Raw genomic sequence first — 15,303 nt, forward strand, 5'->3', positions numbered from 1 at the left:
GAAGCTCCTAGAGGTTAAGCAACTTGCTCAGGGGGTTTGTCGTCAAAGGGAGCAGTTTCTGTCACCCTCTATACTATGCCTCCTCTACATCTCATGTGCACACTAAGTCACATCACCATCTTCGTGCCATTCTTACTTTGCTGTCTTTTATATTCAGCACTGGATTGCTTTTTACCATATGCCTTCCTACCTCCTTCTCAGGGGCTGCAGAACTATGTAGGAGAATCTGTAACAGTACTTGCTTGGCCTGTGGCAAAGATGTGCTGTCAAACCAGGACAGCTGTAATAATAGAATAACAGTAAAAAAGAATTTGAAAAAATCACCTTATAACTGTTTGGAAATCAGAAAGCCTCCAAGCAGTTAGTTACCAGAGCATTAAGCAGGTCAAGCAATGTAGGGTTGGCCACTGAAAGGACAGTGGAATAAGGAAATTCAGGCACCGGAGCAGGCATCTGTAGGTTGCAGGAGAACTATGATTCCATCAGGCCCTCCGGGAGTTTTGAGTTCTGCTGCTGCAGGCAGAGAAATAAACAGCAAGTATTACGTGGAGTAATATGAATGTGAACCTGGAGACGGGTACAGGAGCCCATTACCAGGTAGTACCTAACTGGATAAGGAGTCAAGGCCATAGGGGAAGAGGTGGACAGTGGGCCAGTCCTAATGCCTATTGGAAAGCCTTGCCTGCCTCCTGCTTGCTCTAAATGGGGTCTCCGTTAATGGTATGTTTTTTAGTTCGTTATTTTTATACGGAGGAGAGGACATTCATTTTGTTTATTAAATTTTAACTTTTGTGACAGTGGGTATAGTATTTCTTGAAAGCAATGTGTGCAGTATAGCTCCTTGGTAAAATAAGTCATTAACCGAAATGACTCATAACTTGAGTACAATAGGATTTTACACCTGACCAAGAAGCAGGTTTATATGGTTGGCTTTCTCCAACAGCTGTTCGCATTAATTAATATTAATGTAAATGTACTTTCTGAGAATGTCTAGCTTAATTATGTTTTTCAACACGTAGAGTTCCAATCAAAGGAACCACGAGATCCTCTTAATCTCAAAGGGAATGTGTACCTGTCATCTCTGAAGAGAATAAATCTGATAGTATAGCAAGAGCAGCCTTTTATTGAAAACCTATATATGCCAGACCCTAGGTGGGCACCTTGTATACTTTCTAATTGTCACTACAGCTCAGCAAATGGTTTCTGTGACCACGTGATCTGTTTGAAACCTGAAGATCAGATAAGTTAAAGCATTTTGCCCAAAGATGTAAATAGAGTTAAATGACAGAGATGGGATTCCTTGGTCTGTTGATTTTGGATTCCTTTTTTTTTTTTTCCTTTCCTTTTTGAGGAGAGTGTGAGTCTGTAGTGGCTTGATGAGAAGATATTTTGCAGTGGAAGCCAGCTAGCTAGAAACATTTAAAAAGGAATATTTGAATTTGAAGTATAGTAGCATAGAAAGGAGAGTTCTCTTTGCTGAGGGATTAAAATGTAAAAGCATTAGCCTTAGTCATTGAGAATGGTCTTCGATAAAAACAGTTTGGGATGGCGATTATTTCTCTTGGGTATACCTACTTCTCCTGAAAGAGTGCAATGGGAGTGATAGGCAACAGGGGCGAATGTCCATTATGTTGAAAAGCCTGATGGAAATCATAAGTTTCCTCCTGGCAACGCTGCTCAGGTTAACTAGAGCATCACCTTTTTAGACCTTTGGAAGGGGTGATTCTGGCTATCTTTTGTTGATGAGAAGCTCAGATGGATAATTTTCTATGTTTTGGAAATAGTAGAAAATTGGAAAGCACGTGATCTATTCAACACATTGGCAGACAAAATTGTTAAACATTGTGTGGCTAAAAAAAATTCAGATCTCTTGGTTGAGAGAGTGCTGGGCACCCTGGGTCGCCCCAGGAGGTTCTAGGCCTGCATAGTTAGTATGTCCAGAAGATGAATGCACTGTAGGAAAGCGGGTTTCTTTTTTCATATTGCCTCTCCCCGTCCAAAAAAAGTGCAATTGATTTTTAAAATTGTGGGAAGCTTTCTTTAAAAGATTTCACTTCTCTTTTTCACATTTCCCTTTCAAAGGCTAAGTGGTAAGTGTGCTCTGTAAAGAAAAAAAGCTCACTTTATTAGAGGGATTCATTTAATTCTGTGTGGTTTGTTAACATCATACAGTGTTTGATGCTCATGCAAGATAGTAATTTTGAGAGTATGTATGAGAGCATGATGCTGTAAAGGGTTTGGCCTTGAGAGCTATGAAATTAGATAGGCAGAAATGCTCTTTAGGAAGAAGGGATATTCGAGGGTGTCTTTATCATGTGTTTATGGCTTTCACAAGAGTCTTAAAGAGTTTGACAAAGCAGCATTCTTAATAATCTGGGATGATTTTAATGGAGTGCTAAGCTATTTGAAACTTTGAGAGAGAGAGTTACTGTGCTTCTGATCATATCTTTACATTTGAACTTTGTGTGATTTAACTTCATTGCCTTCCACAGGACTTGTTTGCTTTAATGGTTCTTTGGTTATTGGGAAGTAAATACATAATAAATGTTGAGGGTTTTGTGGTAACAATGTATATATTTTTGCATTTGAGACGCTTAACAAGTGTCTTGACAAGGATATGACTGGAAAGAAGAAAGGCCTTAATTGTGACACCTCCCCTCAGAGATGGGCATTGTTTCGTCTTCATTATGGTTAAGTCTGCACTTGTATACCAGGTGCTCAGGAACACTGCATTCGAAAGGCCTGTTAACTTATATTTTCTTCTTCCTTTCTGCTCTAGCATTAGTTGTAGTTGTATAGTCTAGAGACAGGAAAATATTAAAGTGATAAAAATGAACATTTTTATCCTTTGAAAGCACTTGTTTTTTCTAGACTTTATTCCCAGACATTGGTCTATGAAATTAAGAGTGGCAGAATTCAGAGGCAAAACCCAGCTTTAGTTACCAGGGCAGTCTCAGAACATGGCGTACTCCTTGGCTCCACCCCTCACCCCCCTCCACCCTGAATTTAGTAAATGTACATGTGATCAGGCTTTCAGAACTTTTTCTGTTTCACACTTTTAGAAGTCTCCCTGAAGAACTTTGTTGAAAGGAAGACTTACCTGTCATTTAACTATTTTCTGTTTTTCATCTTTATTTACATTTTACTTACATATTCTGGGGTAAAGCATTTGATAACATATTAGGTGATATTAATACATCTTTCACCAAAACCTCTAGGGAAATTGAGCCGTTTTGTAGTGTATTCCAGAAATTAGAAGATTATCTCTTTAAGCCACAAAGTTGCTTCTATTTCCTTGTTTACAGTTGTTGTACTTATTGATGAATCTCTTTAGATGGCCATGGTCTTAGCTATATTCTTGACTGGTTTGTGCTGAGCATGTTTTATCTTTTGCTTTTTGACTGGGAGTAATATTGCAAACACTTAATATATTGTGTTCTATGAGGCCATCTACCAAAAAGTACAGGGCACAGAGAATGTCAATTTCTGGGTGTGAGTCAAGGTTCTTCCACTTAGTGGCCTGAGCAGGAAGCGTCGCTTTACCGTCTGCCCGAGCTTTCCTCTTTGTCTTAGACACAATTATTCTGCCTAGCCGACTTCTACTTTACAGGACGGTGGTAATAATGATTGCAAACCTGCTGTGTGCTCCTAAAAAGCAGAGTTTACATCAAAGCGGTAATTATTAAAGGCAGACAGAGATGCGCTCTGGATTTAAATAGGGGACAGTGTTTGAACCACACAACAGGGCTCTAGGCCAGTTGTTTTTGGTGAGTTTTGTCTACATTGGATGGGGTTTTCTGAGTTTTATTCACACTTGACAGAATTTTTTTATCTTTCTGTTATCTGCCCATGCCTTTTCTATTACTGTGCCCGTCATTTTACCCATTTAGTAATTTGCTAACTTTGAAAACAGATTGGTGAGTAAAATAATAAAGTACACGCTTAAGTGAAAAACTGGAAAGCCCATCTTGGTTTTTGTCAGATACTAATAAGTGGCACTTTTAATTTGTGATGTCAGTGAGGGCGATGGAGGCTTTTTTCCTTCGTGCTGATTTCCACGTCTCTTGGTAGGGCCTGCTAGAGAGCTGTGTTCCGTCTGATCTTTTATGGATTCCGAGATACAGACTCTTCTTCGTTGTTTAACACAGACATTTTAAGCATCAACCATTCTTCTCGATAAAGCTGTAATTTACATTAAGATCTTGATTTCCTACTTCTGAACTTTTCATTCTGGGCTACCGGTGAGCTTGGAATGTAGTAGGCAATCAGCAAATGTTTGCTTAATGAGTAAGTGAGTGGATGGGAGGGGGGCTGGGATCCACAGAGATTTTAAAGGACTGAAATAATGCACAAAGCGTGTTAATTATTAGGGGAAAAGTTAAGAAATTAATCATATGAAGTTTTTGGTAAATAATAGTTAAGCATCAGGCATTTTCTTTTAGAGTTCAGGAAAAATAATAAATTTATGTTTTGGTCATACACCTTTATTGGCACTTGCTGCATAGTAGTTAAAATCGCATGTATTATAAATTTGATAATTATCCTGATCATATTTATTAGAAGTATAATTCAACATATAACACTTTCAAAAACTCTTTCTGGCATAGTTACTGACATCAGAAACAAAGTCAAGGGCTTTTGACAGTTGTACGTGATAAATATTTTGAGGAATTAGCACCTTCCTCACCTGGGCACTTGCATGTAGTTTGGGAGGATGGGTGTGAGGTTTCAGTCATCCAGCTGAGATACTGAGTAGTTTCTAGCCAAAGACAAATATCAACGACATATTTTTATCTTTTGTTTACTCAGTAAATTCAGCCACCAGTAATCTTAGATGACTAGCAATCTGGTAGGATGATAAAGTTTACCCTCAAGACTCTAGAGTGGTTGCTAAGACAATTCATTCAGTGCATGATATATATTTTATTGAGAAACATTTAATATTGTTATATTCATGCAGCTTTCTTTCAGTATTTTGCCCTCTTATATTTCTTTCAACTTTTAAATTGCATCTTTTGAAAGTGATAGGGTAGGACTTCTGAGTTTTAGAGAATACCGCTACATAGTATACTTTGAAACTAACACAGACTAATATTGCACGTGAACTGTAATTGAAAAATAGAAGTATATATTCATATAAAATGAACAGTCTTGCTTATTCGACAAAATTTTGTAAGTGTTTTTCTTATATGTGCCTTTTAGAAGTTTACAGATGGTCAGTTTATCAGGTGGGAGTGGCTCTGTTTTTACAGGGATGTGACTGATGTCCTGCACAGGCGACAGAATTTCTGAGGGTCCGTGGAGCACTTTGGACACATGGTCCAGAGTGATGTCAGTAAGGGATTCTCAGAGTCAGGTCCACGGACCAGCAGGCAGCATCAGCATACCTGGGAACTTAGTGGAAATGCAGCTTATCTGCCCTGCCCCAGACCCATCGAGGCAGAACCTGGGGTAGGCCTAGCAATCTGTTTGAATTTGCTCTCAGGGAATTCTGAAGTATATTCAAGTTTAAGAATCAAGATAAAGCATTTTTGTTTCGCTGTTGTTCGTAAATAAACCAGGGTAGGTCCCAGATGAATGGAAATAAGGGCAATTTATTTTAAGTGATGTATTTGAAAGAGTAATACTCAAAAAATTACAAATAGTGTATTTGTGTAGAGCCTTGGTTTCTAATGACTACATTGGCTGAGCTAGGTAAGACAGGATGCATTTTAACCTGACTTCTGCAATGTTACTTAGTTCAGATGGTTACTTTTAAACAGGCGAGTCAGTGTTGGTGCACTCAGGTGCGATTTATCACACCCGGCTCATTGTGAGGCCACCTGCTAATTATTCATAATCTTGTGAGTTTAGCTGATCATATTTAGACAGTATTTGAGTGAACCTCAGTTCCACAGTAATACCAGGTTTGGACATATAAAAGTATTCTTTTTATTTTTCTCTGTGTTGAATGTAAATAAGGGTTCAGCGTAATTAAAAAAAAATGTTTCATTAGTAGTGCCTGGAGAAGATTTATTTCTTATGTCTCCTGTATCTTCTGTTGTTCTCTTTTGTGCTTGATGTGCCTTTGGTAAGCGTAGTCTGACACGCTTTGTGGCCTCTGCCTCCTGTGATAAAATAGATTGAAATGATTCCTGGCACCATCTGGTGAAGAGGAGCAGCCCTGGAGGACTGTGCTTTGAGAGAAAGTAACTGAATGCTAAGAAATGTGGAAGTCTAGGGACACGGGCAAAGGGTTTTTTTTTTTTTTTAAAGAGCATGAACATTAATACATCTTCTTGAGGTTTGATGGGACATGTACTGCCTACTGCCCCATCTGGTGCTTATGATTGTGTGGCATATTAGCATGCTGCAAGTTCATAATGTATTCAGGGGGAGGCAACGTCCCTTGCATACCAATTGTGGCATCCTCTCTTTCAGAGCTGCTCTTGAATTTCAATGATGTTTATATCTTCCAAGCCTTGACTGAACTGAGCATTTCCGATCTGAGGAATAACATGAGGGGGAGTGTGTGCTTGTGTGTGTGTGTTTTCTTTCCTAGTCCCCCTTTCATTTATTTTCTGTCCTCCTCTTTTTCTTGATGGAATTATAAGTAGTTTTAAATATTTTGTTGGTATATGATTTAAAACAATTCTTTTTGTTTTGAAGCTCTGTAATACTTTATTATTTCACATATACTCTTAAAACGTTTCATCCTGTGGAATTATGTGTGTGCTTGTCCTTTTACAGACTGACTAGTTTTTAAGAGTCAGGCTTGAATCTAATTATAGATGGATCTCCATGGCATCTAAAGTTCAGCCATCCATTTAACAAATATTTATTTATTGAGCTGTGGATGTGACACTGTTGAAGAGTCAGTGGTGAGCAAGACTGGGGAGTCCCTCCTCTCCAGGCATTAACGTTTCAGATGGGAGACGAACAAGAAACGGATAAAGCGATAAGAGAATTTCAGGTAGGGATAAATACAGTTGAAACCCAGGAGAGAGGGTGCGTGGGGTGCTCATTTACCTTGACTGTTAAGGCAGGTGCCTTTTTTAAAAGCAGCGTATGGATCTCTTTATTGTCTTACGGGAGTATTCGAGAGAGCCAGGGTGTTCTATGAAAAATGGAAAGAAAGCTGCATTGGGCAAGGGTTGCTTCCGGTTGACAGATGCATTCTTGTATGATCTCCATAGTGTTCTTACTGAATCAAACCACATTTCACAACAGCAGAAACAATGAAGCAAGGAGAAAATGGAGTAGAATAAAAAATGGAGGTAGACACGACGAAAAGTTATTTGCATTAAAATAAAGCATAGAAGTCAAAATTTCTTAAAATATCTTTTAAAATTCTACTTATATGTGTGTACACACACACACACACACACACACACATATATATATATATATATATATAAAGATTTTATTTATTTTATTTTTTAGAGAGGAAGGGAGGGAGAAAGGGAAAGAAACATCAAGGTGTGGTTGCCACTCACGTGCCCCCACACCAGGGACCTGGCCTGCAACCCAGATGTGCCCTGACTGGGAATTGAACCCGTGACCCTTTGGTTCATAGGCTGGCACTCAATCCACTGAGCCATACCAGCCAGGGTCACAAAAATATATAAAAAAAAAACCCACCTAGAATCATTTAAGGAAGCCAAAGACTAATTTGACTTACATTTTTAAAGTTAAAAAATTTTAATTTAAAAGTAAATTAAAAAATACAGTTGACATTCAACATTAGTTTCAGGTGTACAGCATAGTGGTTAGACATTGACATAACTTATGAAATGATCCCATAAGTCTAGTACCAGCTGGTACCATCTATATTAATTATAACATTAGTGACTGTATTCCCTATGTTGTAGTTAACATCCCTGAGACTATTCTGTAAGTATAGTGAGTACTTCTTAATCCCTTTACCTTTATCACCAGACCCTTTAAGACTTTTGCTAAAACCAGAGTGAACTAAGGATTTAGTGGCAGAGGAATAGCATGTTCAAGACTCTTGAGATGAGAACGTGATTGGCACTTTTAAAGGTAGTTTAAGTCAGGTTCAGGGACCAGCCCATTGCTAAGAGTTGGGAATTCATTCTAAGTGTCATGCCATCATAAGTGACATGACCTAAACTATCTTTGACAAGGATAACTTGAGCCTCTGTGTGTCATACTTTTGGTAGACACTGAATTCTATTGGAAGGAGCGAGATGGAATTGGCGTGGATTTTTTGAATCAGTAAAACATCTCTTGGCTTTTAGCCTTGCCATTTGTGTAATGTTTCACTTTGTGTAATTATTTAACCTCTTTTAGCATGTCTTCTCATCTTTGAAAGGGAAAATTAGTACCTAAAACCATGGTATTATTGTGAGAATTAAATGAGATAATTTATTTTAAAGACCCAGGTGAATGCCCAGTTCCTAACAGGTGCCTGATGTACCATCAACAGGCTGGTTTTAATCAAAACGTTTGGGATGCTTCTGAGGAATACGGAAACAGTTGGAAGCATCCTGTTGGGAGCCTTTCCTGAAAGCATTAAAGTATTGCCATGGTGGTAGGCACCTCAGCTCCTGCAGTCTCTTACCTTTGATCTAGAATTACCTACGGAAGAAAATCAATTCTATGCAAAATCCGTGCCCAGTGAAACCACCTGGGATTTTTTTAAACGTTTTCTTCTTAGCCAAAACGTATCTTGGTGAATTTGAAATATTTTTACAAGTAAAATTCTGTTGTTTTATTTTATACATGCACACACATGCATGTGTACACGCACACATGCATATATACATGTGTGCGTACATGCATATAGTCATGTGCTGCTTACCTACCAATGGGGATATGTTCTGAGAAATGTGTCATTAGGTGGTTTTGTGGCCGTGCGGACACCATGGAGTGCACTGACACAAACGTCCGTTACACGCCTACTGAAGTTCAGCCCGTTACACGCCTACTCTGTGTGGATAGCCCATTGCTCCTGGACTGCAAACCTGTGCAGCACATGACTGTTCAAAACAAGAAATCAGATCAAGCACAAGAGCAAATGTTGCAATGAAGAGATGTGGTAAACTTGAGATGTTTGAGGCTGCTGCCTTTGTAACGTGACATACTGTTTTACAGCCAACTTTTCTTAGAGGTAGAAAGAACATGCTCTAAAATAGCGATGAAAGGTATAATATAGTAAACGCATAAGCCAGGAACATCATCATTTATCAAGTGTTATGTATTGTACACAACTATAGGAGCTGTATTTTTACAGAACTGGCAGTGCAGTAGGTTTGTTTATACCAGTGTCAGCAGGAACATGTGAGGAATATGCAGCCCCGCAACTTCATGACGTCATTAGGCAATAGGAGCTTTTTGTCTCCTATATAATCTTATGGGACCAGTTTGGATATGTGGTTTATCTTTGAACGAAATGCTGGTATGCAGTGCATGGCTGTGTGTGTGTGTGTGTGTGTGTGTGTGTGTGTAGGCTTTTGGGGGCGGGAGAGAGTTTTAATTATGAGGAAGCCAAGTTGCCTTCTGAATTAGAGTAAACATTACGGTTAAATGAAGGATGTTATAAAAAAGTGTAAATTCATAAAACTAACTATGTTTGTTAACCAGTTGCATAGTTATTAGGTATAAGCCTCTGGGAAGGAATTTTTAATGCACCAAAATGGAGAAAATAAGGAACTCCTTAGATTTTTGCAAGAAACAGTCCTTCAGATATTTTGACTTCCTCTGTTTGGCAATGTTTAGCTTGCCAGACTTTCTGTGGAAGAATCATGGGGCTGAGAGCAGGGGCAGCTGTTTGTTGTTGGTGGCTGGGCATCTGAAGACGGTTCTGTTACTGTTGTTTTGGACATAACTTCATCGAACAAATTTAAGCGTTGAGTTTTCCTTTAAACTCGTTCCCTACTTCCAGTTATGCATTTATTTTTGACTAGAGGTTCTCCCTTCTTCAAATGGTAGATTATTTTTTGAATTTCCCCTCAGACATGCAGAAAAACAAATGATGCTTAAGGAATATGAAGGAGGAGTTAGTGTGGGTAATTCAGGCAAGTTTTGTCAGCGCTTACTAGATTCTTGAAATGTTTTTTGATGTACAGAGCTGTTAACATCTGCACACTGTGTGGGGGGCCACATTGCTGCTGTTTCTGGCTGGAATGTAAGGAACAGAGGAGCAAAGTGGAAGAGCCGGAGCTATTTGGGAGGGAAGGATCATAGTTTAGAGGAAGGCAGTGGCTGTTGGTTCTTAAGATTGATCTCTTTCCTTAGTTGAGCACCAGTGGGATTCTTAACAGTGGCATCTTTCAGAAGTGATGGGTTTTCGAGGCTTCAGGAAATTTCAGAGGGGATAGTTCCCTCCCTGAGAAAAAGCCTTACTGAGACATCAGTAAGGCTCTGACCACATACTGTCAGGTCAGCACCCTGTGTGCATTCTTGTTCTGGCCCAAAGGCTGTCAAGGTGCCGGGGATACATAGACTTGTGTTGTATTCGCTTTCCTAGAAAGAGAGGAGGGGAAAAACCCAGGCTGGTCAAGGGAGATAGGCACACTCGTTCGTCTGTTTTGGGTCTCACATGGCGGGGACTGGGTCCGGTGCCTCCTCATTTTCACTTGTTTGGTTTACATGATTTAATGCTACAAATTACACCACCCGATTTCTCTCCCCTTGTCCACTAAACACAATGACCACATCTTGGGTAATATCCAGTTTGAGATTATTTTCATTTTCAGTTACTGTATTTTTAAAGCCCAAGTATGGGATTTAGTTTTAAACAATTTTCCCGTGTGATTTTTGCCTTTCAGTAGTGAAAACAGTTACCTGTACCTCCCCCAAACTTGTTTTCTTAGAACATATTTAAAGACATACTAAACATGGTCCCCATATGGAGAATGAGCATATCACCTTCAAAAGACCAGGCTGGGTGTCATACATGGGGCTTGTTCTGTCTCTTTCCTCCCTCCTTCCTCCCACATGTTTTAACCATAGAGGTTCTCATATTTCCAGGAACGAGCTTCAGTCATGCTGAAGTCATATGGCACAACACAGGGTCTTAATAATGATCTGTCATGCTCTGCCCCCAGTTTAAGACTAAAGAGCGGTCAGGGCCTAAGTGTCATTTATTGACACTTCATAAATTGTGACAAAACCAGAAATCCTTAAAGGTCTGAAAACATACATTGAATGTTCATTTAAGCAGTCAATACTAATTATAAATGGTTACATTTAAAGTTAATTGCTTATTGAAGATATACCAGTTGCATTAGTTGATTGGGTGAGCTAAACATTTGGGAACATTTTTATAATCTAGCACATCTTGAGAGTACACAGGTTATGCTCTTTATCTAGTCCTTGGTAATTTAGGCAAAAAAGTCTTTTTTAAAAGAATTATGTTCGAAACCAGAGGACCGCTTTGCTGCTCAGAGCGGAGATCCTTGCTTAACCAAATGTTTCCTTTCCATTGTGAAGGTCTGTGTGTAAGCAGGTGTGTAGCAGATGTTGGAGGAAGTGGGTGAGCAGAGTAAGTGGGTGTGGCATCCTTTGCCCTGATATAACCTGTGAGGCAGTTTTGACACAAATTGAGGTCAAGGACTCTCGACTCTTACTCCTTTTTCATCCATAGTGCCTAGCAGCAGTGTTGTGCACATAATATGGGCAATGAATATCCCAGAAAAATACCCCTAACTCAAATCATGACAGCTGTGTGATTCGTGCATTCATTTAATCAGCCATGAAGCAAGTATCGATCGAGCTGTTAGTGCATGCACACCTTATTTTTTAGCCACTGGGGATGAGTCATTGAGTAAAAGCAGGAACCATTCCTTGCCCTTGTAGTACTTACATTCTAGTGTATGTGGGCATGTAGATGAGGTCAATGGAGCAGACAGTAAACGTAACATGTAAGTGAAATCTGTGGTGTGTTAGAAAATGATAATTATGAAAATAACCGAGCTGGCTAAGGAGGGTCCTTAGAGCTGTTGGGGCACAGGGTCAGGTTACAGTTTTATTTTGGGTGGTTGACATGGGCCTCTTTGCTAAGGGACTTTTGAGCAGAGATTTGGGGGAGGTGAGTGAAAGGAGTCAGGAAGCTCTTGGGGATGAGAACCAACCTAACGGTGGGAGCGGGGCCTGGGAGTGGGGCCTGGATGATTCCATGAACAGGACACAGGCCAGTGTGGCTGGGTTAGACCCAGGAGAGGATGGGGGCGCACTGGGAGGGAAGACTCAGAGGGGCAGGGAGAGGTGGGGTTGATCACGGAGGGCCTTTTAGGCCACTGTAAGGAACCTCCTATCTGAGAGATTCAGCGCTCATCCCAGGTAGCCCCTGCCCAGCACCTTGGGCGTGCGCACCCTTCTGCTTCCCTGCCACAGTGTCAGGTATTTAAAGTGTCTCAGTTTGAAGTCCCCGTGTGCCTCACGAATACTCCTGTTATTTATTATTCGCTACATCATGCAAGTATCATTTTACTGTCGTTAGGTATTCAGTCCAGTTAGTGCTTTCTGGTTCTCATGGAGTGTAGCATTGGTCAGCCCGAATGTTCAGTCTTCTTAAGATCTGGATTGCTGTTCTTTAGTACTTTAATCCTATTTTAGGTATGATGTGTTAAGGAACATGCGTTTTCCAAAGGTGAATGTATAGTCAAACTAGAGTAATATTAAAAGTCTTTGTGTAAATCATGTGTTTGGGGCATTGTTTGTAACTCTTATTATGAGCTCTGAGTTGACCTCCTTCCACATTTCTCTTTGTAAGCAGTGTGCATGTGAGGGGCTGTGGTGTCACCTTCCCTGGCAGCCTTGAAGTGGTCAGGCTGGGACCAGTCACTCTAGTGTCCATTAGCATATGAGAAGCGGCTGTGTGGTGCCAGTCATTCTGTTCTTCTCTCCAGGCAGAGCCAGCCTGAAATGATCAGTGCGTGGAAATCAGGCCTTGGTGAAATATGTGTGTGTCCTCTGGGAGAACACTGGCTGTGGGGTAAACCTCCCTGGGAAGTTCAGTTATGGGAAAGTCATGTCAGTGTAATTATGGGGAAAACCTCCCTAGACCCGCTTAAAATTTCTGATCTCCACAGGATTGTTGCCCCATCTCAAAGTAACCGTCCTAGTGGCATCGTGGACACAAAGTATCACTGAGTTTTAGTGGCTGTACAGTAGCCAGGATTGATTGTAACACAACCATGCTTATTTTGTACTGACTCCTGGAAAGGCTTGTGGGAAGCACTGTGGGGTTTTCAGAGAGCTGAGGACATAGGCCCAGCCCTGGAGGCACCTGAAGTCTGGCAGGGGATGTAAAGTTGATGATTGCCATGGAGACTGAGAGGCAGGCAAGTGGAGAGTAATTTGGGATGAATTCCAAGAGGCAGTGAAGACCCAAATCAACAGGGGAGGAATTTGTAAGCTCTGAGGAGTTGCAGTCTGTGAGATAGCAGTTCATTGAATGGATGCTATTTGGGAGGAGGGAGGGAACCCAGTCAAGGATGCTGCTGACGTTTGAGCCTGGGTACCTGGCAGGATGGTAGCAGTGCCTCAGCGGACTTGAGAAAGTTAGGAGGAAGAAGTGGTTTTGCAGAAAGGATAATCTCACTGAATTGTTGAGTTTGAGACTCTTAGAGTAATAGCAGCAATTCTACAGACAGTTGGAATTGAGAGATGGTAGCTTGGGTGAGGAACTAAGTCTTGAGATAGAAATCGAAGTGGAAAAATTAAAGAGTACGTTACTAAAACGAGTAGACAATTTTAAGAAAATAGGAAAATGCTAGATTGTTTTGTCAATGGTTTGGCATTTCATTGCAATTAAATTATGATTTGCTGTGATCGTGCATAAATTCCCATTTTGCAATTACCCTTTGTGTTTTTTTCATATTTTTGAGATGGTACTTATATTTATTGTAATATCAGAGGTATGCTAGCATCTCATAATTATGAATACTGTCTCCTTTCCATTCTGAGTGTCCTATCTAGGTGCTACATTTCACTGCTACTTACTATTACTTGCGCCCTGTTTAGAGCTTCTTCATTGTGAGATTAATTGACTCCCAAGTATTCTTGCTTTAACCAACACGGTTTGTAGGTGGAGGATAATGCAGATCTTAAAAGCTAGGGCTTTGCAGTTAAACAGAAGTTGTCATGATTTCCTCATCTGTCCTCTGTTTTCTTGTTCTGTGTGCCTCAGTTTGCTTCTCTGGTTCTCTAGAGTAGTGAGTGAAATTATGAAAAGTGATTTTGCACACGTTGACCTTCCCTAAATGGTTGGTGAAGTAGTAGTAGTGATGAAAATGATAGTCGCAATACTGTTTATCTTATCTCAACTTCATTAGGTATATCCCAAGCCTGTTTTTGCATGTTTCAGGTGTGGATACATGAAATAGAATGAGGTCCTTCCGTGGAACAGGAGTTTGCTGGTCACTCCTCTCCCTTCGTTAGAGTACACACTTTACAGCTCTCGAGATGACAGGTCAGGACACAACAGACTTAATGCCCTCTTGGTCCTCGTTAGCCATTTTTCCTACAGATGCTGTTTCCAGTCTGTCGTGGACTTCACACCTGCCTTTCTGTGAAACCTTGCAGAAGTCATGTCAGTTTTCTCGTTCACAGGATGTGAATACAGCCAGCTGCCACTTCAGCCTGCTTATTCAGAGCAAGTTGATTTTGACCTTTTCTCTCCTGCTGCCTCTCTCTTGCCCATATTACTGCTAATTAATTTCTGTACATGAGAATGAGCAAGAGCAATGATAAAACAAAATTAAAATTAGTTAATGAGGATTTTTGAGAGCAGGCAGAGAAGGTGAATTATTTACCCTGAGCTTTGTCTGAGTTTGATTTATTTATGCCATTCCTGACTCCTATTATTGTGAGTAGTAACAGTTGGTAGTGTAAAACAAATAAGCGTTACCTAATAAATGACTTAGAAATTTGGGGATAAATTAAGCTTCAGTTATTGCGATTTTTAATACTGTCTTCCCAAAATTCTAAGGAAAGTGCCACTGAAGTTTTACATATGCCATCAGGAGTATAGCATTTTATCTGTGTTACTTTAAAACACATAGAACAGTCATGCTACTTTTTATTTAATTTGGTTTTAAATTTTTATCTATATACTTATTAAATTTAATGGGATGATACTGCATTATAGAGGCTTTTTATAAAGTTTTGTGAAAGCCCCCAGGAACCTAGATTTTCTGTTCGTTTGTTTTTTTCCTTTTTGTAGATGTTTCTTGGTTGCTAATACTGGGGCTCAAAGAAGGAAAAGAAGTAAATATTTCTTCGGAGGAAGGGATTTCACCAACTTGCTTTAAGGACACTTGAGGCTATTTTAGTTGCTCTTAGATAATGGATATT

General features: G+C 40.0%; 1 protein-coding gene across 6 annotated transcripts in view; it reads left to right on the forward strand.

Moving 5' to 3' along the window:
• RUNX1T1 (RUNX1 partner transcriptional co-repressor 1) overlaps nt 1-15,303 on the forward strand; it is a 146,910-nt gene that overhangs the window by 45,150 nt on the left and 86,457 nt on the right. Inside the window, exon 1 of one of the 6 annotated variants that reach the window (XM_053661140.1) lies at nt 14,373-14,419. The exons of the other annotated variants lie outside the window; for them this stretch is intronic. Coding sequence (XP_053517115.1) covers nt 14,413-14,419 — 7 coding nt within the window. The 5' untranslated portion in view covers nt 14,373-14,412. Of the gene's footprint in view, nt 1-14,372; nt 14,420-15,303 lie in introns of those variants that run through there. 6 annotated transcript variants of the gene reach the window in all.

The sequence above is a fragment of the Artibeus jamaicensis genome, unplaced genomic scaffold, assembly GCF_021234435.1.
Source record: "Artibeus jamaicensis isolate MK-2021 breed Jamaican fruit bat unplaced genomic scaffold, CSHL_Jam_final scaffold_916, whole genome shotgun sequence".
Taxonomy (NCBI): Eukaryota; Metazoa; Chordata; class Mammalia; order Chiroptera; family Phyllostomidae; genus Artibeus; species Artibeus jamaicensis.